This window comes from Neolamprologus multifasciatus, chromosome 14 (assembly GCF_963576455.1).
Source record: "Neolamprologus multifasciatus chromosome 14, fNeoMul1.2, whole genome shotgun sequence".
NCBI classification, from domain to species: Eukaryota; Metazoa; Chordata; class Actinopteri; order Cichliformes; family Cichlidae; genus Neolamprologus; species Neolamprologus multifasciatus.
The window spans coordinates 1512620-1527989 of record NC_140452.1 but is presented as its reverse complement, the minus strand read 5'-3'; the positions used below and the strand labels follow the sequence as shown (position 1 = coordinate 1527989).

Below are 15370 nucleotides of genomic sequence, written 5' to 3'. Positions count from 1 at the left end.
TGAAACAGAGGATGACAAAAAGGATCAGATAAAGATTACATGTAAAAACGAGCACCACCACATTCCTAACCTACGGAGGCGAAGTATAACATCGCGCACACAAGTGTAACCGGGGGTTTAGACCTCGAGATACTCGTCTTACAGCCAGCTGAGCGGTTCAGTATCTGACCAGGACGGCTGTGGCTGACCTCAGGGACCTGGGAGGAGACCCCGAGGAACCCCCAGGATGATCCAATCTCTTGACTGATTGGCGGAACGACTTAACGTTCCTCCAGATGAGCTGCAGGTCGTGGCCGAGGACAGGGAGGTCCGGGCACGTCTGCTTACAAGATAGATGGACGTCAGAAGCAACTTATTATCGGAAGCTGAAAAATAAAACCAACTTTTTCCTTCATGATTGTCCAGGTGATATCCTTCGTTCAGTGCGATTTCCTGACGAGATTCTGTGAATTCAAAATCCTGCTCCTCACATACAAGGTCTTAAATAATCAGGCCCCATCTTATCTTAATGACCTTGTAGTACCATATCACCCTATTAGAGCACTTCTCTCTCGCTCTGCAGGCCTACTTGTTGTTCCTAGAGTATTTAAAAGTAGAATGGGAGGCAGAGCCTTCAGTTTTCAGGCCCCTCTTCTGTGGAACCAGCTTCCAGTTTGGATTCAGGAGACAGACACTATCTCTACTTTCAAGATTAGGCTTCAAACTTTCCTTTTTGCTAAAGCATATAGTTAGGGCTGGACCAGGTGACCCTGAATCCTCCCTTAGTTATGCTGCAATAGATGTAGGCTGCTGGGGATTCCCATGATGCACTGAGTTTTTCCTTTCTAGTCACCTTTCTCACTCACTATGTATTAACAGACCTCTCTGCATTGAATCATATCTGTTATTAATCTCTGTCTCTCTCCCACAGCATGTCTTTATCCTGTCTTCCTTCTCTCACCCCAACCAATCACAGCAGATGGCCCCGCCCCTCCCTGAGCCTGGTTCTGCTGGAGGTTTCTTCCTGTTAAAAGGGAGTTTTTCCTTCCCACTGTCACCAAAGTGCTGCTCATAGGGGGTCATATGATTGTTGGGCTTTTCTCTGTATCTATGAAGCGCCTTGAGGCGACTTTTGTTGTGATTTGGCGCTTTATAAATAAAATTGGATTGAATTGAATAACAGAGTCATTGCTGCTCCTGTCAAGCCTTTTTCAGGGAACCTTTCAAAACAACACATTCGTATCTGGATAAAGTTCGACTAACATCGATTTAAAAGCTTCTCCCTGCTGTAATTTAATTCTTTAACGTTGACCGGCGGCTCTGCTGATTCGTCCAGTCTGGTTTTTGCTGTCACAGACGAGGTAAGCTTTTAACGAAGTCTGCTTCGTTTGTGTCCAGCTCAGTCTGGATCGGGTCCAGTTTGGCCCGCCTGTTTTCCAGTTCCTTTCATGTCTATTTTTGAGGCTCGCCGTGTTTGGAAGCGGACCGCGTGAGCCCCGACAGGTCACTGCGTTCAGCCCCATCGGTCGGGCCGGGCCGGCCTGGACGAGTTTTCCGCTCTGCTGAGTTTAAAGAAGAGGCGCACACACTTCCTGGCTGTCGGCTGCATTCCTGCGCTGCGGTTGTTTGGACGCACGCAGTCCGTCTCTCAGAAACAGTTTCAAATAAATCAGATGAACTCAGCTCGGGGGCTGCTCGTTACCTCGCTACAGAGACAATCCTGCAAATACACACCGTCGTTGAATGAACGTCTCACACTCACTTTATAATTCCTGATTGATTTTCCTTTTTTATTGATTGGATTGATTGAATCTGGAGCATAAAACGGCCTCATTGCTTTTCTTTTGGTCTGTCTGTGAGCTGCAAACAGTGAGCGAGCTGTGAAGACAGGATGGCGCGCCGCTTCCTGTCGGGACATTTTGGAACGCTTGTTATTTCTGTGAGGAGGCGCCGTGTGCGAGCTGGCAGACTGTCAGTACATCCGAGAAAATGAACACTAATGTGAGTGTGCGGCTCTGTCAGATGGACGTTTCTGCAGTTTGTGTGTGTGTCTGTCTTTGTGTCTGTCTTTGTGTTTGGTGTGTGTGTGAGAGCCTTTTTACATCCAGATCTTGGAGGCGCTCCAGCGTCATTATCAAACTCACATTCCTCCATCCTCCGCACTTCCTCTCAGGTTCAGTTATGATGAGCTGAGTCCTCTCAGCAGATTTGTGGCCTTTTATTTTGAAAGGTTAGGGCCCCACCGCCTTCAAAACTTTAATTATAACCTTGTAAATTAATGTCAGATATTAAAGCTGTGTGAGGTTCATTTTTTCTCCTAAGTGAAATGTGGAGACATATTTAACATTTATACCTTGGCATATCTTCAAAACGCTAAACACAACAAATGTGCTGCAGAGCAATTCAAATAAATTCAAAGGTCCACGTAATAAACTAAAATGTTATTTCTGATCAAACGCTTCAAATGTTACAGAGAAACAAAGTCAAACATTAGATCATCATTTAATAAATAAAGTAAATGTTAATACAAACAGAGTTTACAGAAATATCTAATGAAAATATTTTTCTTTATTTTCAACTGTTTGTAAACAAACTCTTGAATAAATAAACAAAAACAAACACTGTGCAGAGCGATTCATTGGATTTTAATCTGGATTTTTGTTCCCATGTTCTAACGAACATCATCGAGCGATACAGGAAGTGCACGCTCCACCATCACAATCAAGAGGTCCTTAAATGAGCACTGAGCACGCACCTGCATGAGCCAATCACAGCTCCTCCCTGCACCTGACCGCAGTGACCTCATACAGGCCATCGAGACAATATTCAGCACGGCAGAAGCTGAGGAGAAGAGAGGAGTGATGCACGAGTGATGTGAACCAAACACGCATACAGAGGAGTGTTGTGCGTCTGCACCACAAAGCAACACAACTAAATTATTCAGCCACCTGCAAACACACAGCAAACTGCAGGATAATCAAAGCACGAAGGCCAGAAAAATGAGACGGAGGACGCTGACGCAAATCATCTGACATCAGCTCAGCGCGGCGCGCCAGCTTGTACACACGCACTGAAATCACCAACCAATCAAAGAGAAGGCTCAACACAAAGGTCAACAGATGTGTCGTCTCCTCACACAGTTAATTTTTCCAAATCCTGCACCAATATTGGGAATAAAATAAAATCATTTTCACACGTGCACAGAACGAATCAGTACCGGAGCTCCGCCTTCGTGGATGAGCTGTTACTACAGTAACCTCACAGCAGCCATGTTATTGGTCACGTGACATCATTAAAAATGTTCCAAAAGGCTCCAACAACACAAACGCGGTCCAGAGGTCCAGTTCAGGTGAAGCTGAGCAGTCAGCTAGCAGCTACAGCCACCTGTGTCATCATCCACCCATCAGTCAAAGAGGCCACGCCCCTAATCATACAAACTTTAAGCCTTATTACAGTTTAACCAGGTGAACCCTAAAAACATTCTTCTACTGTACAGGTGTTACGAAGGAGGACATTATCCACAGACACAAACAGTATCAGGCTGCAATCATGTTTATTTCTGCTGTACAGTTTTAACATGGGAGTCTATGGGGACTGACTCACTGCTGCCTCTGCTGGACGTCAGAGGAACTGCAGTATTTTCATTTGCCCCACGGGTGATGTTTGGGGAAAAAACGGATGATTTATTTCTCGCTGTAAAAAAAATTCTGACCACTAATTTGGCAGAATTTAATCTGACAATTTTAAATATATTTGAGCACATTTGTTCCTCACTGACGCGCTAAGTGCGGAAAAAACACCTGCTGGTCGGAGTCCTCACAGCTGGAAGTTTAATATTAGTGAAGATTTGTTTTTTTAATATATTTGAAGGTGTGGCTGTGGATGAGGCTGAGATTGTAGCGGGCTTCACCTTGCACTGAGGGTGGTGTTAGTGTCGTCTGTGTTTAGTATTTCCGTATTTGTGCAGCACCTGGAGAAGCTCAGCTACACCTTTATGTTCAGTTTAAACCAAGAAACGGGAAGAAGAGAGGCTAAGAGGATGCATGCGATCCCTAATGCGGTCCAGGTGGAGCAGATGTGCATCACCTGCGCCTCTGCAGCACATCTGGATCACCCCTGCAGCTCCGCGCTCACACCAGCTGAAATAATCAGGTGGAGTCCGAGGATGTTTACCGCAGACTGATGTGTGCGTGCGTGCGTGCGTGTCCTCACCCAGCATGGAGAAGATGAAGTCCTTGGCCGTGTGGATCTCCAGAGCCCGCTGGTCGTCGTACTCCCGCTGGTCGTGCTTGCTGAACTCCTGGATGAGCCGGTTCAGGTCCTCCATGCGGGCCGCCGACCTGAAGTCCAGCTCGGGCCCGCCGCCGTGCGGCAGCCTCCCGGCGGCCATGGTGGGGCTGTTCCCGAGGCTGCCCGACGAGCCAGCCCGGCCGGAGAGAGCAGGGGCCGCCATGGTTCCTCCGCGGTCACACGCTGGTTCTGCACTGCCCACGCTGCAGCTGCTCCTCTGTCGCGGACCGAACCGAACCGAGCCAAGGCGAGCCACTCCACAGTGAACACAAGCACCGGAAACCTGCCCCGCTTCCGCCACTCAGCGCTTTCAAAATAAATGCCCCTAAATATATTTTATTTTATTTTATTTTATTTTATTTTATTTTATTTTAATCTATTTTATTTTATTTTTATCAGCGTTAACCACCTGCTTCCATCTCACCCACCTATCCCAGCACCCTCCTCTGTCACACCAACCCCGTGTCTTCCACTGTATTCATGGATCACCTCAGAGGTTTTTCTGTTTTCCTTCTGGCAGCTCCACCTTCAACATCCATCTCCAAACCATGCATCACAGCAGGTCTCACTATCATCTTTTAAACCTTCTCTTTCACTCTTGGTGCTATTTTTCTATCATATCAGACTCTTGTCTCCTTTCACTCAACCCTGCCTGCAACCTCTACTTCTACCACCTCTCCTGTGCACTGTCCCTTCCTTTGGGTGGTTGACTCCCGGGTATCTATCTTCAATACTTCTCTTCACCTTTCCACCTTTCTCCTGCTCATTACTTCTATTTACTTTCATTCTTCTTCTCTTCTACAGTCTCATCCACCTGCTCCATACTCTCATCACATACTTTCTGTAGATCCACAAAGACCACAAAGATCCACAGTTCATCACCTTCTCTATACTTCTCCATCAACACTCCTAAAGTACACTGCTCCTCAGTGATCGCCATTTCTCTTCTTCTCAATCATTTTTTCTCATATCTTCATCTTCATACCTTGTTATTAAAAATCAGTACCAGAACACTTTTTCATTATTCCTCTGACACTCATTTGCATTTTTTGTGTTTCACTCTGAAAATAAATATCAAATTTCGTTGTATTGACTTTGGCAGCGTTTTACTTTGAAGATCACAGGCGGATGTTGTGCTTCGCGTTGAGGATTTTATTTTGTTGTTTCAAGTGTGTGCAGTATCCGCCTCTGTCCTGCGGGCGTCGCTGACGGTGCCGGACCTCCTTGGTGACCCGGAAATGAACAACTACTAGGCGGCCCTTCGGCCGACCTGTCGGGGTCACCGGGCTCCAATATGGCGTGGAGGAGCTGCTCCGTCCTGCTCAGACTGACCGGAGATGAAGGCTTACGGAGCTCCGTGAGGGGTGGCAGGTCAGTCCCCACCGGCGGGGGCGAGCAGCCCGTCCCGGGTTACAAACAGACAGATCCTCGCTGCCGGAGTTAGCTCCGTTAGCTTCAAGGACAGTTTAGAATCAACGGGCTGTTAGCAGGTTAACGTTAGCTGCTGCTAACAAGCGGGGAGCTGCCTGAGCGTGTGTGTGTTTATCTAATTATCCGGTGATGTAAAGCTGTTTGTCCTGTTAAACACCCCAGTGTGCCCCCTTACATACATGCCCATTACATGCAGTTCTTCCGAAGCTCTTTCAGGTCCTCCCTCCGGCTCAGTGCAGAGGGACGCTGCTTCCGTCGGTGCCCTAAAACCCAGGGGTTAATCTCCCGTGGCCAGCTGATCTGTGCTGCTTTATTTATAATCCACAAGCAGTCCACTCGGACCAGGCAATGACCAAAAGTTACTAAATGGATTCGGTGACATAAAACCAGAAGTTTGTGGTAAAAATGTTTTTGGGATTGTTGCTCAGTCTGAGGCCTGCTGGTAAAAGGAGACAGCAGCTAATCCTTAGATAATTAAAAGGTTGGCAGGATGTTTATAGTCGGACACACTGGTGCATTTACAGTCATGATAAAAAGAAAGTGCACCCACTCTCAGCGGGAAGGTTTATCTAATCACAGGAAGATGAATTGAGTCTGGTCCTTGGCAGAAGTCACCATGGTAACTTGTGCTGTGAACACAACCTGCTCACCACCTACTGACCAATCAAATCTCCAGAAATTACCGTCGCCTTTCCTGTGTGTGGAGCGTCAGTAATAAATGTAGAGTCTTCGATACAACTTTGTTCCTTTGGTTATTTATTAATGATTTTTTCATTTAATTATTTTTGCCTTTTGACAGGAAACAACATTTTTTGTTCAGTAAACATTGATATCTATAAATCAGCTCATTGCTTTGTTCTGTACATCAGTCGCAGGTAGAATAAGCTTGCATTTGGATTTTATTTTCTGCTCTCAAACCATTAAAAACCATCAGTGCTGCATGGGCAGGAATACAAATTAAACTTTCTTATGCAAATGTAAAGATAATTTTAATGAAATTAATTTTCCTGCATTCAAACAGCTAAACTTTATTATTCTCGCAGCTGTCTTACTGACGCACACAGAGCGATTCTTCTCACACCGCTGATTTATCTGCAGCAGCTGTTTCCTACTTTCTGTGTTATTATAGTTTTTATATTATTATAGTTCACACTTCCTCTGTAAAATCAGCTGCTGTGACGTCAGTGTGATTGGTCAAATGCTCCCAAATTGTAGGTTGACCTTGCGAGCTGATAACCAGCTTCACGTGACCGCCGGTGTTGGGTTAGTGTGTTCGCAGCGTTGTTTCAGCTCATTGATGTTTGCAGCGTTCAAACCGGAGTGTCCCCAGGAGTTGCTGACAGATATTTGGGCTTAATTATTATTATTATTATTATTTTCTGCTTTTCTCCAAAGCGATTGGCCCTTGTGGCCTTTGAGGTTGTGTTTCCTGTCTGTGGTCATGGCAGGAGGAAGCTGGCGCTTCATTAAAGGGAACTTTTTTCTCACAGCTGTGATTCCTCGTCTGTCCACCAGGTGGCCTCAAAGCTTCCAGCAGAGATGCGGCTTCAGGAAAGCTGCAAAGAAACCCGAGTCCAAGAAGGTGGAAGAGGAGTTAGGCCCCGCCCACAGCGAGTCCTCTGAAGCCGCGGCCCAGCGCCGGACCCCCGCTCCTCACTGGGACCATCAAGCGCCGCCCAGTCCCCCACGCGCCTTCGGCCGGCTCGTCAGGCCGCTCGTCTTTACCGTCGGGGTAGGTGATGTTGTTTCGGTGGCGATGACGCCGCTGATGATGTCACGGACAGGTGTTGACTCCATGTCAGTTTACAGGCTGCTCCTTCGGCTCGGCGGCCATCTGGCAGTACGAGTCCCTCAAATCTCGAGTGCAGGGCTACTTTGACGAGCTGCGAGCCGATTGGCTGGACAAGGTGCGACCTCAGAAACGAGGAGACATCCGCAAAGAGGTGAGGGTTCGACGGCGTCGCCTGTAACCGGGCTCCACCCACACTTTATCTGAGTCTTAATTGGCTGTCTGTGTTTCAGATCAACCAATGGTGGAACAGCCTGAGCGAGGGCCAGCGGACGGTGACGGGTGAGTCGGTGCCGCAGTGCTCGCGAGCAAAGCGCTGAACTTTCACATGGCGGTTTCTGGATTGAATTGCTTTTTTCCCAGGGATCATTGCTGCTAACGCCATCGTGTTCTGCTGCTGGAGAGTGCCGTCGCTGCAGCGCTTCATGATCAGATACTTCACCGCCAATCCGGCCTCCAGTGAGTCTCGCCGCCGCCGCCACGATTCGCTCTCTTGCGCCTCTGTAACTGTGGCTGTTTGTCGTTGCAGGGACTCTGTGCTCTCCCATGATTCTCTCCACCTTCAGTCACTTCTCCTTCTTCCACATGGCGGCCAACATGTACGTCCTCTGGAGCTTCTCCACCAGCGCCGTCTCCATGCTGGGCCGGGAGCAGTTCATGGCCGTGTACCTGTCGGCAGGTGCTTTTCGCTGTGATCTCTGAGGTTATCTGTGTTTGAGTGTGACGCTGATTTAATTTCTTCCGTTTTCAGGTGTTATTTCTACGTTTGTCAGTTATGTGTGCAAGATGGCCACGGGGAGGTTCGGCCCGTCTCTCGGGGCGGTGAGTGACGGCTTCACGGTCAAACTGCACCTGTGACGTCTGTAAATGTTGTCAATAAAGTTCCTGTTTCTGTTTTCAGTCCGGCGCCATCATGACCGTCCTCGCTGCTGTTTGTACCAAAATACCTGAAGCCAAACTGGCCATCATCTTCCTCCCCATGTTCACCTTCACCGCTGGCAACGTAAGACCCCGCCCACCCCTCTCCTCGCCCAGTCCACTGTCATCTTCTGCATCAGCCCACCTGCAGCTGCTGCACGTCTGCAAGCTGCTTTGCAACCCACCTGAGCTCCAGCTGCTCCTGCCGGCTTTGACCTGACTGAACTCGCGCTCTGTTTCCGTCTGTCTGCAGGCTCTCAAGGCCATCGTTGCCATGGATACCGCAGGCCTGGTGCTTGGATGGAGGTTTTTCGACCACGCTGCTCATTTAGGAGGAGCCATGTTTGGAATGTAAGTTAGCAAGTTAGTCGATTTTTTTATTTATAAAGGTTAATTTTAACCTTTTTCTGTCACTTAATTGTTGAACTTAATTACTTAATCACGTTGGTTTAGTGTGAATGGCCGCGGGCGACGTCTGTATCCATAGCAACAGCTGTAAAACGGGAAAATACAGTTAAAAGTACAAACTTTATGGCTTCCTTGACATTTTCCAGAGCCATCGGTGGGCCAGACTGCAGTCTTTCCCGGGCTGATTCTGGTCCCCGGGACTTATGTTTGACATCTCTGCATTAGATGGTTAATAAGTAGAAGTGTGACGGCAAAGCTGTCGATTTCCTGTTTGTGTTCCTGAGTGACGAAAAGAGCGAGACTGTAGACGCGAGCTGTAGAAAGGGACCAGGGCGTCCTCGCTGGCGTGTTTTTAATCCGACTTGTTCTTCTCTCCTCAGCTGGTACGTTCTGTTCGGCCACGAGTTGATCTGGAAGAACCGAGAACCTTTCGTCAAACTTTGGCACGACTTCAGAACTCGAAGGGGACCAGGAGGAGGCGGCGGCGGCGGGGACCGAGGAGGCGCCATTTAGGACGCTGAAACGCAGAGAATGAAGGAAATAAAATGCTAACGTTACATGTAAAGATGTATAAAATGTACAGAGAGAGTCACGGAGCCGGGCACACGCCGGAGTCGAAGTAAAGACTTGTGTTTATAAAACATGAACGATTCCATTGTTGTCTCCTCGCCTGCTTTTGTTTACAGTTTGATCAGAGACAAAGACAAAGGTTTACAGCAACGACCTGTCGGCTGATCGTGTGACAAACAGCCCAGAGAGAACCAATCAGAGGATTTTTGTCTCAGTAATCTGTAAAAGACTTAAAAAGACAACTGAGGGATTCTTAAAGAGCTCCGCCTGCCTCAGGTGAAAGGTCAAACCCCATCAGGACGCCGCGTCTGAAACTAGAGTCTGTCTGCTGCTGCAGAACGAACCGGATGGCTGAACAAACACCGTGTTTGCCAAACAGGCTGAAGTCCACCAACAGATCAGAGCGATGGTGTCAGAGCGCGATCTGAAGGGTCGTCACGGAGAGCGTCGTACGCCTGCTGCGATTGGCTCACAGCTTTAATAACGCCCCGTGATGCTCGCGGGTTTTCTTAAAATAGACTCGATGATATTTGTGTTGTGGAAAAATAAACTGATCAAAACCTGATTTTCTGACATTTATTCAAAGTTTAAAACAAAAACAAAACGGCACCAACATCAAGTAAACAAAATACTAACAGCTGCTTTGTAGCCATTGTCTTGATACAGTCTTTGTTCAGCTGTAGGGACCTGTTCCCTCAGTCGTGTAGGCAGCGGTCTGATAATGACGGCAGAGCTTCACTCTTTGTGACAAACCAACAGCAGAGAGGAGAGCAGCTGAAGCGCAGCAGCTTGTGATCGATGAACGAGACTCCGGTATGAACACTGCACCCCTCAAACTAAAGACCGACCCTCGCTCAGAGACTCGCACTCATTCAAACCTTTAAACTGATTCACAACTGAGATCAGACATGAGCACATCTGTGAGGCCTCGTGATGCTGAATGATCTGTGAGGGATCATTCAGCGTATTCCCACATCCAGAGAATCGGAGTATTAAACTCCACATCTGTCAGCAGCTGAAAACATCTGGAGCTTTTCAAACCAAACACTTGATGAAGGAGGTGCGAGGTGTGCGAACCCTCTGGTTCCTGAGGGAACGTGCTGTTAAAATCACTGCAGCTTGTTTGCAGTCGTCTTACTAAAATAAGAGAGGACTTCCCAGATAAAAGATCACAGAGAGGAGAGGAGCTGCAGCAGGACAGGAAACCTGCTGCTTTCAGTTTAATAAAACGGCTCTGAAGGACTTTTAAACCACAGATTTCCTTCCTTTGGTATATTTCGTCCCACCTCTGCGTGGAAGCAGGGCTTTATCTTTGACGGCTGAAACCAGCTCGTCACAAACGTGGGAGGTGAAACTCTGGGATTCCTGTCGATACTGATGTGTGTTTAGAGACGGTTTGGCCTTTCCCAGAGTTCATCGACCCTGAACAGCAGCAGCTCAGGAGATCAGACCCGCTTCAAACCGCCGCGCCTCACATCGCAGACACAACCCGAGCGACGCCTGCAGAGACACAAACCCTGGAGAAGGCCTCTCCACAACCTCCAAACCTGTGCCGACGGTAAGAACCGATCCATCGGACTCCAGCCGTCAACCTTTAGCTGCACTTTAGCCTTTAACGACTGGCTCAGCTGACGTGTTTCGACAGGTCTGTACGGGAGAAACTGAGCTTCACGTTTCCAGATAGTTCCTATTTTTAATGAAAACACGATAGTGTGGATGCACTCTGCTGGGACGGACACGTCCTCTTTGTTCATCTCCCTGAAATTAGTTTCTTCAACTCAAATGGCCTCTACAGTCACCACATCCCAATCCAGCAGAGCACCTTTGGGGTGTGGGGCAATGGGAGATTCAAAATCCCCGATTCAAAAGCACCTCGTTGAATCTGAGACACGAAGAACGAGAACAGAAGGAAGAAAAAATGTGTCCAACCTGTACGAGCAGGGTGTACATAATAAAGTGGCCAGCGAGTGTCCCAACAGCGATACTTTTATTATAATCACTGATGAATCCTGTTACACGTGTTATGGAGTCACACCGAGATGGGGAAGTAGTTGACTTTGAGTCGACCGCCTGCATTTGAGTTTGTGTTTTACAAACTGGTTCTAAACTTCCCACAGGGAGCTCGTGCACCATCAGTGGTGATTTACTCTCTGTGCTGCAGACAGCTCAGAGTAACTTTGTAAACACCGAAGTCAAAGCTGCTCTTTGGACTTTGGTCCACGTCACTGATCTGTGCTGTTTTCCTGTGATCTTTAGTATCAGCTCAGAATATTATCTGAGTTCTTGAAGAAGTAAAAAATAATATTAAACACAACATTTAATACTACTTTGATTGGTAAGCTTAATTTCAGCTTAATTTCAGCTTAATTTCAGTCACTGATACTTCATGGAGGTGTCGGATGTCACACGAAGGCGTCATCTTTTCGTTCATGTTAGAGATTGTGTGTGAGAGTAAACCAAAATCATAGTGGACCGAGAGCAGAGCCCTGAGGAACTCCACAAACTCCACAGCTCGTGCCTCCTGCTTCAAAATCACCTGTGTTTCCAGGTGTTCCAGGTGTTCCAGGTGTTCCGGGTGTTCCAGGTGTTCCAGGTGTTCCAGGTGTTCCGGGTGTTCCAGGTGTGTGCGGGGACCCTGAGCAGAATGGTGGTGGGCCTGCAGATTGTGGGTCTGTTTCTGGGCGTGGTGTCCTGGTGTCTGCAGTCCAGCTGTACCTCCAACCAGGTGTGGAAGATGAGGAGTCAGTCGGAGTCGGTTACCACCAGCCAGTGGCAGTTCGAGGGCCTGTGGATGAGCTGCGCTGCCACCTCGATGGGCTCCATCCAGTGCAGCAAGTTCAAGACGGTGCTGGGACTGTCGGGTGAGAACAGCTGCTTCGTAATCATCAGCAGCTTTTATGGAGCTATGATGACGGCTCAATGGGAGCACGGGAAAGGTCCACAGCAAGGACAATTATTTCTCATTCATTTATGAGAGCATTCGTTTTGGAAACAAACTCATTTCTGTTTCTGCCTGAGAGCCGAGACAGAAATAAGAGGTCAGACATCTTATTTATAGCGAGTTCATGACAAACAGGCCCTTTAATGAGTCCCACGAGGACAATGCTGCTTAATGTTGTGGGAACCAGATGATGGCTTGTTCCCACAACATAAACTGGGTTTATAAAAAATCTGCAAAAGCTGTGCGATGATGAAGATGTTCATTTACCTGTAATGATGCTTTGCAGCTCACCTGCAGACCTGCAGGGCTCTGATGATCCTGTCCCTGCTGTTCGGCCTGACCTCCATCATCGTCTCCGTGCTGGGACTCAAATGCACCAAACTGGGCAGAACGCCCGAGCAGGTCAAAGCCAAGATCGTCCTGAGCGGAGGGATCCTCTTCATCCTGTCGGGTACGAGGCTTCAGGACTGGAGCAGAAACAAACCCAACACCTGTAAAAAAGCAGCATTAATTTCTCCTTCCTGCAGTTAAACCTGCACAAAACTGGAGGCTGCAATTTCAGTTTTTTCAAATGATGGCTGTCGTACAGGAACTGTCGACGCAGACAGAACATGTAAATGATGATAACATAAAGTCTGTTTGTGTTATGATCAGAACTTCACTGGGAGAGTTTCTCTGTGGAAGAATAAATGTTGATATTTAGAGAACAGATGTCGCTGCATGTGCACATCAGGATGGAATAATCTTTATTCCTCATTTAACTGAAAACAAACATCTAAAAAATATTCAGATTAAAACGAGGCTTTTGGGATGTGTAGAGACGCCGGAGCTCGAGCAGCTGGAAACTGAATCTTCTGTGTTTTTCTTCAGGTCTCTTCACTCTGATCGCCGTGTCCTGGTACGCTGCCAGAGTCATCAACGACTTCTACGACCCGCTCTACGGAGGAGTCCGGTGAGTCACACACACACTCACACAGCAGTGTGTGTGTGTGTGTGTGTTACTGCTGCTGAATCTTTAGAGTTTGTGCTGCAGGTTCGAGCTGGGTACTGGTCTGTATCTGGGCTGGGCAGCTGCTGGTCTGGCCATACTGGGAGGATCTATGCTTTGCTGCTCCAGTAAGAGTACTCCCTCCAGCCCACCTGCTCGGTAAACATACACACCATCATCATTGTCTCCTTATTTAATGCTCAGTAACGACTTCTAAGTTTGTATCAGGTTGTAAACGTGTTTATTTCTAAAGTAAAGTTGGTCATTTTAACACAGGAGTCTATGGGACTTCCTGCTGAAGCCCCCGGTGGACATTAGAGGAACTGCAGGATTCATTGTACAGACGTTGCCACTTAGTTCTGAATTTATATTATCATAAAGAAGAATGAAAAAAAAGAAGAAAATGAATGAGTCGGCACATGAGTGTTGAGTAACTGACGGTTTTGCATATTAGTGAAGCTTTTGTGCAGCTGAGAGCACTTCAGGTAACAGACGAGCTGACGACCACAAATCTGATTATATAAAGTATGTCTATAGTTTAAAAACGTTGGTGAGTGAATCTGTTTTATCCAGAGCCCCACAAGGGACATGGGAGAAAAAAAAATTAAGACGGACTTTTGCGAGATCTCACAAAACTTGCAAAAGCTGAATTCCAACAATGGCGGCAGCTACTTAGTTGTAATATTCCTCTTTCTGGGTCACAAAATACACTTTTAAGATATTTTGAGGCGTGAATGTAGTTTTGTAAACGTCAGATACTTGCTCAGTTTACAAGACATCACATATTTGCAAAAGTGCTCCGACGTTTTCGGAGACGTCTGTTAGCCACTAGCTCGAAGCTAACGGGAGGTCGAGACCTACTACAGCCGGGAGGAACACCGCTTTCCCGGCGAAAAAAAAAGTCTTTGCGAGATCTCGCAAAAGTCCGTCTTAATTTTTTTTTTCTCCCATGTCCCCTGCGGGGCTCCGTAGTTTTATGTACATCGCCGTTGCTCCGCCCTCTAACGTCCATCTGCTCCCCTGCAGGCAGTTTTCTTACTACTCCACCACCGGCCAAGGTCGGAGCATCTACAGAGCAGCTCCGGCCTCAGACGCCAGCGGCTCCAAGGCTTACGTCTGAACCGACCTCCACCGTCCTTTGTTAGGCTCCTGCTGTTTTCTGAAACATGGAATCGCCTCAGAATCACACCGCAAATAAAAGGTCTCCTGAAGCTGTGTGGCCAAGCAGTACCAAGTGTGTCCACGAGAGGGCGCCACAGGGAATCGCTCTCAGAACTTTACAACAGATCAATTTATTTATTCGGTTTTGCTGTTTCAATCGAAAACACTTTGTGGTTCATTTACATTTTACTTTTATTAATCACATTTACCTGTATGTTTGAATTAATTTCACATGATTAATTTTCTATAGTTTACTTCAGTTTTTAGGATATTAAAGAGGGGAAAGGTCAGCATCTAACTAATCATGCTGACAGATGCATTTTCCAAATGTGACGTTGCAGAGAAAGAAACACGTGTGGTGAAATGAAACTGAGAGAATAAAGATGTCTGTTAATGCACACAAAGCTTCATGACATCACTGATGAACAAACATTAATTAAACGTTAAATAAAACGATCCATTGAAAGGTTTGAATAAAACTTTATTATTTCCCTTTTTAAGACTGTTAACATGTCACAGCGTGCACAGGAGTAACATCAGTCCATCCACCAGATCTCCAGTTGGTTTGAGAGCTGATCTCACTCTGCAGATGTTTCCTGCTGGGATCTTTGTGCTGATGTAAATTCTTAGCAGGTTGAGTCTTTATTTCAGGAAGCTGACGCTCATCTTGGTGTCAATGTCCATTTTCTCCAGTGACTGAAAAACAAATGAACACAACAATAATTTTTAAAATAAATTTGATTTGAAGAAAGTCCCTCCTTCTTCTTCTTCTTCTGTTTCTCAGACAGAAATAAATTCTGGTCCTAAATCATGTGTGAGCTTTGAGAGGTGTTTGAACCACACACAGTATATTTTATACATTTATTATTGTATTTGTGAAAATTAGAGCCCAGAT

The 15370-nt window shown here is 46.9% G+C and overlaps 4 protein-coding genes across 8 annotated transcripts in view; 2 read left to right on the top strand and 2 right to left on the bottom strand.

Annotated features, from left to right (window-relative positions):
* Positions 1-4561, bottom strand: part of LOC146502883 (nucleotidyltransferase MB21D2) — a 29207-nt gene extending 24646 nt beyond the window's left edge. Inside the window, exon 1 of the mRNA XM_085131619.1 lies at positions 4192-4561. Within this exon, the coding sequence (XP_084987745.1) occupies positions 4192-4432 (241 nt within the window). The 5' untranslated portion in view covers positions 4433-4561. The remainder of the gene's footprint in view (positions 1-4191) is intronic.
* A 901-nt stretch (positions 4562-5462) lies between these two features.
* Positions 5463-9507, top strand: parlb (presenilin associated, rhomboid-like b). The gene is made up of 10 exons (XM_085130799.1): positions 5463-5640; positions 7216-7432; positions 7503-7643; positions 7723-7771; positions 7853-7948; positions 8019-8168; positions 8241-8311; positions 8391-8492; positions 8661-8758; positions 9196-9507. The coding sequence occupies exons 1-10, from the start codon at positions 5564-5566 to the stop codon at positions 9326-9328; spliced, it is 1134 nt and encodes a 377-aa protein (XP_084986925.1). The 5' UTR covers positions 5463-5563; the 3' UTR covers positions 9329-9507.
* Positions 9508-10604: 1097 nt separating this feature from the next.
* On the top strand, positions 10605-15179 carry LOC146502881 (claudin-1-like). Of its 4 annotated transcripts, XM_085130804.1 has the most exons (7): positions 10605-10943; positions 11934-11951; positions 12006-12246; positions 12613-12777; positions 13197-13278; positions 13360-13473; positions 14341-15179. In XM_085130804.1, exons 3-7 carry the CDS (start codon positions 12030-12032, stop codon positions 14432-14434), a joined length of 672 nt encoding a protein of 223 aa, XP_084986930.1. In that variant the 5' UTR covers positions 10605-10943; positions 11934-11951; positions 12006-12029; the 3' UTR covers positions 14435-15179. The 4 variants fall into 4 exon arrangements, with proteins under 4 accessions (XP_084986930.1, XP_084986929.1, XP_084986927.1 ...); XM_085130803.1 differs by lacking the exon at positions 11934-11951 and having other exon boundaries at positions 10608-10943; positions 11952-12246; XM_085130801.1 differs by having other exon boundaries at positions 10608-10943; positions 11943-12246.
* Positions 15040-15370, bottom strand: part of chp2 (calcineurin-like EF-hand protein 2) — an 88435-nt gene continuing 88104 nt past the window's right edge. For both annotated transcript variants that reach the window (XM_085130806.1, XM_085130805.1), the window contains exon 7: positions 15040-15171. In XM_085130806.1, coding sequence (XP_084986932.1) covers positions 15118-15171 — 54 coding nt within the window. In that variant the 3' untranslated portion in view covers positions 15040-15117. The remainder of the gene's footprint in view (positions 15172-15370) is intronic.

What these genes read in the sequence shown, in the direction of transcription:
- parlb (XM_085130799.1), top strand. Translation starts at nt 5,564, where the DNA reads ATGGCGTGGAGGAGCTGCTCCGTCCTGCTCAGACTGACCGGAGATGAA. An exon ending in GGCCGTGTACCTGTCGGCAG is followed by an intron (nt 8,169 to 8,240) that starts GTGCTTTTCGCT and finishes TTCCGTTTTCAG; the next exon opens with GTGTTATTTCTACGTTTGTC. An exon ending in TCGGCCCGTCTCTCGGGGCG is followed by an intron (nt 8,312 to 8,390) that starts GTGAGTGACGGC and finishes TTCTGTTTTCAG; the next exon opens with TCCGGCGCCATCATGACCGT.
- LOC146502881 (XM_085130804.1), top strand. Translation starts at nt 12,030, where the DNA reads ATGGTGGTGGGCCTGCAGATTGTGGGTCTGTTTCTGGGCGTGGTGTCC. An exon ending in GACGGTGCTGGGACTGTCGG is followed by an intron (nt 12,247 to 12,612) that starts GTGAGAACAGCT and finishes GATGCTTTGCAG; the next exon opens with CTCACCTGCAGACCTGCAGG. An exon ending in GATCCTCTTCATCCTGTCGG is followed by an intron (nt 12,778 to 13,196) that starts GTACGAGGCTTC and finishes GTTTTTCTTCAG; the next exon opens with GTCTCTTCACTCTGATCGCC.